General features: G+C 39.6%; 1 protein-coding gene across 1 annotated transcript; it reads right to left on the bottom strand.

Annotated features, from left to right (window-relative positions):
- Positions 1-1,600: 1,600 nt before the first annotated feature.
- Positions 1,601-5,049, bottom strand: LOC135676816 (linoleate 9S-lipoxygenase 6-like). Its single transcript, XM_065188413.1, has 8 exons — positions 4,779-5,049; positions 4,412-4,698; positions 4,102-4,342; positions 3,674-4,018; positions 3,408-3,601; positions 3,020-3,324; positions 2,661-2,927; positions 1,601-2,574 (listed from the first exon to the last, which is right to left on the bottom strand). The coding sequence occupies exons 1-8, from the start codon at positions 5,032-5,034 to the stop codon at positions 1,827-1,829; spliced, it is 2,643 nt and encodes an 880-aa protein (XP_065044485.1). The 5' UTR covers positions 5,035-5,049; the 3' UTR covers positions 1,601-1,826.
- Between the last annotated feature and the right edge of the window lie 5,941 nt (positions 5,050-10,990).

The following is a 10,990-nucleotide window of genomic DNA, read 5'->3' as shown; positions in this document are numbered from 1 at the left end:
TTGCTAATACAAAAACATAAACTTAACATACATTTTAAAATCATCACTCATTAACATAAAATACTTGAATACCAAATCTTTCATTATGCTTATATAGCTTACAAAATATCAGTTTCGTATACGCATCAAATTATGGCATGTTAATAGTACTTTTCAAAGTATCATATATAAATATACTTTCATAATAAAATTATATGTATAACTAGTATAACTAAAATGTATATTTCAGAACAAAAATTATAGTAATATCAATGGCTACAAGTACATTATATCCTTGTAAGAAGACATAGAACCATATTTAATCCACATGACGTAGATAACATATATCTCCCTATGTCAAGGCTTAAAAGAAATTAGTTTTTAAAATATATTTCAATATATAATTGCCATTGATTATAATTAGACAATTGACTAAAAATAATATATCTATGACTTTATTACCAAATTAAGTGCTTTAATAATTTTTTGTATATCATTTCAAAATCGATACAATCATATATTATTTAAAACTAATAATAAATAAATAAATAATCTTGATCTTTTCAAATATAATGTTGAATAAATATTTTCATATAAATCAAATAATATAAATTAATAAATCCTCAAAAAAAAATTTAAAATATTTTTTTTTCAAATCATCAATATATAAATTTTTTACAATGTTTTTAAATAATAAAACAACTTCTAAATTATGTAAATCATATGAATTTATAAATATCAAATACATATATTGATATTTTTAAAAGCAGGTCAGACCGAATCATTGGAGATTTATCCTAACTGTGTATCAAAAACAAATATATAATTATGATGCCTTCTTTCTTTTTTATTTTTTCAACATCATCATTTTTCATTATTTTATTCGCTTCACGATATGGACCTTCAATTAATTAAGAACATCAAGATTTTTGAATCTATAATCTAAAACATAAATAAATTAATAAGAATATAAGAAAATTCAAAGTTGTTATACCTCGTATAATTTGATTTGAATCTAACTAATGTCAAACCGAATTCTTTAATTTTTTATTATTTTATTACCTCATCACTCACAGTTGCAGTAGCATCAACGATCTACTCTTGCCTTACTCATGAATGTCAAACCGAATTCTTTAATTTTTTATTATTTTATTATCTCATCACTCACAGTCGTAGTAGCATTAACGATCTGCTTTTGCCTTACTCATGAAGCCTTTCACTAAATTATTTATTTTACATCGTTCCAAGATTGATATCGAGCACTATTTTACGGGGATATGATAGCATATAAGATTTCCTTAACTATATGAGTAAATCTATCACTCTGATAAGATTTTCTCATCAAAAAATTCTCCCTCTCAATCTATATAAATAGGGGGAGAATAGCTTCAATATAAAATAGTTTCTTCAGTAATTTTTCTGTTTTCTATTCTTTTCAACATTTCCTCTCCCTCGTCTTCCCACGCTTGTTTTGCTTTGAGAGAGGTAGCTGAGTGGCGATGAGAAGCGAAGGGTGAAAACCCTTAATTTTTTTAATACTTTTTTTTATATTTTAGTCCCTGTAATTCTTTATATTTGCAATTAAGTTCTCAAATCAAATTAAAACCCTATGGAGGAAGGGTTGAGTTCAATCCTCATAATCAAAGATTTATTTAAACTTATCCTTTGCATGCAAGCCATCACGCAAAAGATTTATTTACTACACTTGCTCACACCACATACACAATTCCCAATGCCACAAGATAAGCCACAGCGCATTTCGGTGAGTGATGCGAAGCTGCCATCCACCTCAGCTTCCTCGCCGGCCGGACTTTATTCACGATCGCAGGGCACTCTTCTCCGGCAACCTAGATGGACACGCTATTGGGGATCCCCTTCCCGGTGATCCCAACCTCACTGCTCGGGAAGAGCAAGGTGAAGGGCATCTTGGCCGGGCCATTGCGGTTCTTCAGACTCGGGTCCGCGTTCTTCTTGTTGATGTCATCCTCGATCGACTTCAACGCCTTCCCGAATCGTTGGAACGCTTCCAGCGCCTTCCGGTCCGTTGTCCACTCCGACGTGTCACGCTGGCCCAAGTACACCTCGTCTGACGCGTGGGTCGACAGGATCTCCAGCAGCGAGACGCCGATGATGGTCTGGTACTGACTGCTTATCGTCCTCAGGAACACCTTGTCCGGGTTCTTCTCCAGCAGGTCGTGCTCCGGCGTGCCTGGTTCCGGCACGAGGCGCCTGCTGATGGTGGGGCGGTTGGGAACGTAGCCTCCGTAGGGGTACTGCCCGAAGTTGATGACGGCGTGGAAGGCCGAGGCCAACCAGATGATGGTGGTGCATGACTGTGTCAGCTCGAAAACGGTCTCCATCTTGGGCCACCATGGCTCATCCTTCTTGTCGCCGTGACCCACGTCGCGAATCTCCTTCCACCAGGCCTGGAGCTCGGAGTCAGCCCTCAGAGCATCGTCGCTCGGGTAATAAATTGCACAGTACTCGGTGACCCACGTCTCGATCGCCTTCCATATCTGTAGGCCGTCCTCCGCATACGGGTAGTCTTTGATCAGCAGGGAAAGCTCACCGTTTTGATCCCTTACTGCTACTCCTCTGTGCAGAGACGGAGCTTCCGGTTAGCCATGAGGTAGAAGTTCAATGTCAAGCAAGGGAAGAACATTACTGCTCAGGTTTTCTACCTCTTGACCAGATCATCGGGGAGAGCTTGGTCGACGAAGTTCCAGTGGTTCTTGTAAACCCAGGAGGAGTACTCCAAGGAGAACTTGCCTTGTACAGATGTCTTCTCGAGGATGCCATCGGCATTGATGAGCGACTGGCGAGCCAAGGCGTTTATGTTCATGGTGTCGCGATAGTGAGGCGTGAGAAGCTTGTTGATCGGGTGAACCACGCTGAGGTGTCGATTCGTCGCGATGATGAACGGCTCCAAGATTGCGTGCGTGCCAAGCCTGCCCTCGTGCATGAGTCAAGAGGAAGATGATCAGAACGGGAACGGTACGGAACAGAGCGTGGTCGGGATTAATTCGATATACGTGCGCACCAGTGGCTGACGAGCTGGTGGACGCCGACGTCCACGACGCCGACGTAGGCCTTCGCCAATTGCCAGAGAGATCCATCCACGCCATTCTCGGCCGCCGAGTACACTTTGCTTACAGCACCGTATTGCTCGCCGTCCGGGTGAGGTAAGCTGAGCTCGATCGCCAGTGGCTTCAGGGTGGAGTCCGCCTTAAGGAACAACAGAGTCCTCGTGGAGTATGCCTTATGTGCGGTAGAGTTTATCCGTGCAATGTAGGGCATGAACACGTCATGGTGGTCCAAGATGAAGAGCCTGTTGCTGCTCAGTGCCTGCGGAATTGAGTAGCCGATAAGCAAAATTAGATCCCCCTTTTCATGGTCACTCTATTAATCGTTGAAGTAATTAGCAGTACCTCATCAACGGTGAGCCCATCGAGGTTGGCCTCGATATGTGCTGCTGTGATGGTGCTGTTTTGGTTGCCGTACCTGTTAGGATCAAGCTCGCTAACAGGAGGGAACACCTTAAGAAGCTTGATCAGCACCGGGTGCACGCCGGCAACCATTTCGCGAGCGAACTCTTCGTCGGTGCGCCACGCAGACTTATCGACTGCAACACGAATCAAGACGACGGTGAGAAATGTGCTCGTTCCTCCTCTGCTGCAGTGACGAGAACACTTACACTTGATGATCTGCGGCTTCGGGAGCTTCAGCAGACGCTGCCCGCCTTGGACGCGGAGCACCTCCTTGACCATCTCGAACGGGATGCTCTGTCTGAGTTCATCAAAGAGGGGGACGTAGGGCACTGGGATGCCTTCCTCGTAGAGCCTCATGATGTCCTCGAACGAGTCGAACTCGAATGGTGTAATGTTGACGATGGCGTCCAGAACGGGGAGCAGTCCGTTGACGATGGCCTTGATCCCGTAAGTGAGGAAGTCGCCCATCTTAACATGTCCGAATCGCTCATCTCGGGGCACGTAAACGTTGAGGGTGTCCAACGTCCCCAGTCTGCTCTCCGTGTTGGGATCTATCACAAACAAGGAGATGGGTAAAGGAAGATAACTGAGTGAAGCCACTTGGATCTCTCATTGGAACAGATCGTAACGCTACCTTTCCTCGTCATCGGACGGTTGGTCTTGCCGCGCCGAGGGTAAGGATACACCGCCGACCCTCCAAGGATTGGCCGAACCAAGTTGGCGTTGTCGGGGGTGCCGAGATCATTGTACACTGCGTAACCATAGACGCGGTCCCATTCTTGCAGCTCCGAGGTCACGTCATCTCCCCTCAAATGTCGGAGCTCGTCCTCTCTGTACGGATTCAGCGGCGCCGGCGTGGCTCCCGGGAGGTACGTCTGCAAGAGTTTGACCTTCATCCAATGCAAAGATGGAGTACGAATGACAAGTGCTTGATTAGTACTCACGGTGTTGGCGAAGAAGATGCGGTCGTATCTGTACTTGTTGGCAGGGTAGACCCAGGAGTTGCAGACGAAGTGGATCCGGCCCTTGCCGGGAAAGTTGTCCAGCGTCAGCGTCTTGAGGAAGAACTGGGTGGCGTGCTTGTTCTTGACGATGACGGCTCCGGGGATCCCCTTGTTCTCCTCCCACTGGAACGTCACGCTGAATCTACTCTCGCCGGCGGCAAGGGAGGGCAGGCGGCCAAGGTACTGCAAGGAGGCCGGCGACCCGACGACCCCCCGGTTCCCATTGTCTGCCATAATTCACGAGATGGTAAAGGGAACTAACAACGCAGCAACCACGTAGGTGTAATCAACAGAGCGAACAACTCACTGGGGTCGCCGACGGTGGCGCTCACGAGCTGGAAGGTGACGTTCTGACCGAGGATGTCGAACAATCCGTCGATGACGTTGCCGGCCAAGTCGTTGAAGTCGAGGACATTCTTCGGCATCAGCACCACCGTTCCCTTCACCTGCACACCCTTCGACCCCCCGAGGATGCCGCCCACCACGTCGCCCACACCGCCCACCACACCTCCCACACCGCCCACCACACCTCCCACCACGCCGCCGACGATGTTTCCGAACATCTTCGGTTCTCTTTTTCCTGTAACACAGTGGATAGCGACGACTAATAGCTAAGAGAGTGAACGTTGCAGTGAGATGGATTGCAGCGGAGGTGGTATTTATTGATGCAGAGCATCCGCCTGTGTCGAACAAGCACGGGTTTCTCGTGTCCACAAATGCTTCCCCAAATAATTTTACGTGGTTGGGTCCACTGAATTAAATAGGTGATTTGTCGGGACCCACTCCCTAATCACTGTTTCAATGTGCGGACAACACAAATAATTGAGCATCCATGCGTTTCACATGGCCGCCAATCGCGGTCCAATGTGAACTCTGATTTATGTGTCATCTGCGCGAGACTTAGTTTTATATCTTTTCCACACAAAATAAATATAACAATGATACAAACAAATACTTAGACTTAGTTTTATAAATGACTAATTGCAGCGATTTTAGTAAGTGTTATGTTAACTTAGACTTTTAACTACATTTCTAAATTAGTAGAAAAATTACTTATCATCGGGATGATTTTTTTGTCTTAATACATTGTGCATTACATTTTTTGTCTGGACTGTCTTAATGCACATATGTTGCATTGAAACCATGCTCTTTTAAGACATAAAAATAATTACATGCTTTAATGGTACAAAATTGTTTGCATATTTAAATTACTTAAATTCTTAGGCTCACATCCGGTCATCATTGATCAGATAATTTAATTCACTATAAAAATATTAAAAAAAATCCTAAAAAATCAAAAAATTTATTTTTCCTTTTATTTCAGTAAAAAAGAAGTTAGCTTACAAGAACAGTATCAACAAAGTCTCAAGGTCTTCAAGAGATCAAAGAATGTATAGTTGCTATGGTTTTATGCTATGTAGATAATTATGCAGCCATCTTGACAAACACAACAATATAGAGCTATAGCCATAGTTGATCAATCAAGTAATCAATATACATGATGAAATTATCTTATACTTAGCCATTCATAAGAAATACATTGAGAGTCTCTATTGAGAAATTCAATCTGGTCAGATGCTTCAAAAGCTCAGAAAAATCATTTTCACAATTTATAAACAAGAAAGATATTGTTTCAGAAAATGGATGTCATGTTTTTGGGTAATCATAATTTCTGTAATTGTACAGAAAAAACACCAATACTGTTTTCTTATGAACACAAATTTCTAGAAAATACTATTCCAGAAAGATGAGTTAGTACAATGTCTTATGAACCATGTGAAGTATATTCCCATACCAAACATGCAGATAGGTAGGACAATCTTATATTATAATTATTTGTCTAAGAACAACTCGCACTGCAAGCTTCTACAATATTGAATGATTCACCCAATCAAAACCAACAATAAACTAATTGCATGTTATATCTCCGACATAGGAGAGAAAAAAATAAAGCTATTCAGATGTGAAACACGGCTGGATATCTTGTCATGCATAGTGAGATGCAAATGCAATTAAAATGGTGTATTCTTGTAATGCATGTAAACTAAGTGAATTATTGGATTGAATCCCCAAGTGGGTCCTTTTTTTTATTTTATAATTCGGTTTGTACATTGTAGTCCTTATCTAATGACATCGATATATGCGCATGTCACATGGAAACACGTTGGAAGTGCATCCTTATCCAAAAGACATCGAGATATGCCCATGCCATATGGAAACACGTAGGAAGTGCATGCTTATCCAAAAGACATCGAGAAATGCCCATGTCACATGAAAACATGTAGCAAGTGCCAGTGAGGTGCAATAGAAGTTGGTACTTATTTTCAATGCAATATAAAGAGGAATATTTGGCTTTTTATTTAACAGCCATTTTTGTACTACAAAGGTATTTTTAAAAAAATTACCTTCTTCTCACTTTGACATATTAATCTTTTCAATTTCATTCTCTCATATGGCTGCCATGTTTTTTTCAGTTTCATAAATACACTCTCCATATTTGAATTTTAGGTTTTATTTTATTGAAAAAATATTTGATTTATATGTTTAATTCTTTTAAAATTGAATTTACCCTATGAAACGTGTATTTCTCTATCTTTTTTAGTTATCTTTGACTTCTAGTTAAAACTATAATATTTTTGCAACATATGACGTGTAGCAAGAGCACCTAAATTTTTTTATATTCTGTTTTTTAATTGATATTAGTTACATTATAATTTAATTTAGTGGGATAAGTGACTTATTAGTTTCATTATACTCGAATTATTGGCTCAACATATTTAGACTAGAGTCAACAATAATATACCTATCTAACTCTTATAAACAAATCTAAGTTTTACCTCAGTATGGACTAAATTGAGGGTGTTATACTCTTCTTCGTTTATAAGCTTAATATCCTAATCAAAACTTGATATAACTTATAACCAAATATTAGTATGGTGTATATGAAATGATATATCCTAATTGTAGGTCGACTCTAATATTAATTATCATTATCTAACGATGAGATAATTAGTTTATTAATTTTATTAAGTTTAAAATATCGACTCAAAATATTTAAATTTAAGTTAATAATAAGAAACATATCAATCTTCTAATAAGTTAATCTAAATCTTAACTCATTTTGTAGGTGAATCTAAATCAAAGACATTATAAATTATTTCTAATTATTATTGTTAATGGTTAATAAGAGTTTTTTTTGGGTGCATGGATATCAGTAGCGGGATATTAGAGGCTGCAACGGTAAATATGGCTCCAAAATCTATTTCTCAGATTTGACATTCTGTATTCTTTATATTGCCTTCAGTTTCAAGTTGGTTTTATATCCAAGTGAGTAGTATTCTTTACATGACATCAAGGTTCATTAATGTCTTCTTTCATAAAGTTAGGAGTTTGAGTGTTGGAAGCTGCCTCGTACGTATTAATTACTAAGACAGGTCATCGAAGCCCACCCACTCTTTCTTCCTTCGAGGAAGAAGATGCCTCCAATAATGAACACCATGTGGTACTACAACTATAGAAAAAAAAATAATACATACATGCATCCCGAGTTGGCATCTTAATACCTTAATTACGTATAAAATTTAATGCATGATCTTTATATAAAGCATTTCAGGGGTAAAGATATCCAAGGGGTCAGAAGATAAGAAAAGAGTAAAGAGATACAGAGGAACTACAGAAATACAAAAAAATATTATATATATATATATATATATATATATAAATTTTTTTACAAGATGCTTTATTTTATAATAATTTGACATCTTGAGGATTAGTATTCTCTTTAGTTTTCGGTTGGTATAGATATCCAAGTGAGTAGTATTTTTTACATGACTACTTTCCCGGACAACGAGATGTTAGATTATGTGGTCCTATTTAATTAGGTAAGATATATTATAGATATTATTTGATTCTGATTATGGTTATTGGCCAATAGAAAAGAAGTCCATATTAAAGTAGGATTCTTTAGGAGATAACCTAGACCCTCTGCTCTCGCCTATAAATAGACAGGACCCCTCTGCTCTCGCCTATAAATAGACAGGACCCCTCTGAGTTAATTGAGAGATTAAGGTTTTTCTCTCAATTTGAGTCAAGTGAGAGATTAAGTTTTTTCTCTCAATCTCCTTCTCCCTTAATCCCCTAATCCATCAATCTAGGTGGTCCTGTGAAAAGATAAGAAGAGAGGAGAAGGATCTAGTTTTTTTGCAGATCCTTGCAGATTGATATTTCAGATCTGACGATGGAGTACTTGTAGATCAGATAAGGTTTATTTCTTCTGAACAACAAGAAAGGTATGCATCATAATATTGTTAGATCCAATTTATTTGATTTCAATCTTGGTATAAAAGTTTTTTCCGTATTATAGATAGCATGATTACAGATTTTATGCTAACAATTGGTATCAGAGCCAGGTTCTTGAGATCAAATATATTAGATCTATTATTGTTATTTACGATGCTTGAATGATTCGTCGGATATTATTAATCTGCTTTCTTTCTATATGATTTGCTCTATTATTGATTATGAGCAATGTATAATTTTATGTTTGATCGATCAATTTACTGTTTACTATCATCGATGTTATTGAGAGTTGATCGTTGTCGACAAAGGGTCGTGTACCACCTCGCAGCCGCGCATCACGATCGTGCGCAGGCAGAGGTTCGCTTGCGAACGGTGGCGGTATCATGGACATCCCGCACCGCATGTGAACGCGGTGATTGCGGAAGGGCGGTGGCCGCAGATGGTGGCAATCGCTGCCAAGCGCGGCAGCCGCGCCAAGCGCCAAGGCGGCGGCCAAGCGCGAGCAGGAACCGCGGCAGCCGCGCGCAGGTAGTGGCAGCGGTCGCGCGTGGGCACAGGCGGCACAGGCAGCACCGCGGCATGGCAACCGCGCACCGGCGGCGGCCGCGCGTGGGTAGGCCGTGCACAGGCGGCGGCCACGCGCGGGCAGGAACCGCCGCAGCGGCCGCTCGTGGGCAGAGGCAGCCTCCCGCGGCGGCAGCGGCCGCGCGCTGGCAACAGCCGCGGCCAGCCGTGCGCGCCGTCCGCAGGCAGGAAAGGCCGCAGCGGCCGCGCGCGAGCAGCGGCAGCGTCGCAACGGCCGCGCGCAAGCGGCGGCAGCGCCGCACGTCGCAACGGCCGCGCCGCACGTCGCGCCGCACGTCGCAACGGGCGTAGGCAGATTAGGGTTTTGGCATAATTACGGTTTTGACCTCGAGGTTAGGTTTCTTTTGCTAATTATATTATCATGATTATCATATGAGTTTTCTTTTGCTAATTAAAGTTCAATAATTATTATGGTTATTCTATTATTGAATTGTTTAGCATTAAAGTTCAATAATTATTATGGTTATTCTATTATTGAACTGCTTAGCATTAATGTTCAATAATTATTATGGTTATTCTATTATTGAACTGCTTATCATTAATGTTCAATAATTATTATGGTTATTCTATTATTGAACTGCTTAGCATTAATGTTCAATAATTATTATGGTTATTTTATTATTGAAACTGCTTAGCATTAATATTCAATAATTATTATGGTTGTTATTCTATTATTGAACTGCTTAGCATAAATTAAAGAAATTTGATGAATATTATTTGTAATTCATTTCCTTAAGTTTTATCTGACTTGTAGCTGCCAAAGTGGCATTGGATGATAAACTTTTGTGATATAAATTACAATAAAGGCCTTATCATTTATAAGACATTTTGGATTGTATTTTATATTTTTGTATTGGTCCTATAGCCACCAAAGTGACCTGGACTGATAATTTATAAAATACATTATGTATTTAGTCTTAAATGATATTAAATAAAATAATATTCATAATGACAGCATGAATCAGGATAAAGAAATTTAGTGAATATTATTTGTAATTTATCTTTCTAAGTTTTATCTGACCGGTAGCTACCAAAGTAGCCTGGGATGATAGGCTTATGGGATATAAATTACAATAAAGTTCATGTCATTCATGGGATATTTTAGACTGTATTTTATATTTTTGTATTGGTCCTGTAGCCACCAAAGTGACCTGGACTAATAATCTATAAAATATATTATGGAATTCATCCTAAATGATATTAAATAAAATAATATTCACGATGGCACATATAATTATGAGATTTAGATAATCCCAAAGGAGAATCTATTTTAAATAATTATGTGATGGGGAAGGATGATACTATTTTGGATATTCTTGCAGTTTAGGGTTGTATACCCAAAGGTAACAACACTATTCCACAAGAATGGTATCAATTCTCCATAAGTGATTTTGAGTGAACACTAGATATGTCAATATTTTACCCAAATGTGAAATATAGATGATATCAATAGTTCATCACATTTTGGAAACTCAAAGCATTAATGTTATATTATTACTGTGGCACTTCCTTTATTGTGTTTCTGTAAATGTCCCTATACTTTCTGAAATAAATGGTTTGAGCATATACAAGTTGTATTGAGTGAGTGAGATCTTGATCAGATTAATTGAACATAACATAATTATTGAAAGTTCT

This window comes from Musa acuminata, chromosome BXJ1-6 (assembly GCF_036884655.1).
Source record: "Musa acuminata AAA Group cultivar baxijiao chromosome BXJ1-6, Cavendish_Baxijiao_AAA, whole genome shotgun sequence".
Classification (NCBI taxonomy): domain Eukaryota; kingdom Viridiplantae; phylum Streptophyta; class Magnoliopsida; order Zingiberales; family Musaceae; genus Musa; species Musa acuminata.
This window is presented reverse-complemented; position numbering and strand designations above follow the sequence as displayed.

Excerpts from the sequence above, each read along its gene's own strand:
- LOC135676816 (XM_065188413.1), bottom strand. The coding sequence starts at position 5,034 with ATGTTCGGAAACATCGTCGGCGGCGTGGTGGGAGGTGTGGTGGGCGGT. Across the intron at positions 4,699-4,778 it reads CGCCACCGTCGGCGACCCCA|ACAATGGGAACCGGGGGGTC; the intron begins GTGAGTTGTTCG and ends GAATTATGGCAG. Across the intron at positions 2,575-2,660 it reads CCCGATGATCTGGTCAAGAG|AGGAGTAGCAGTAAGGGATC; the intron begins GTAGAAAACCTG and ends GTCTCTGCACAG.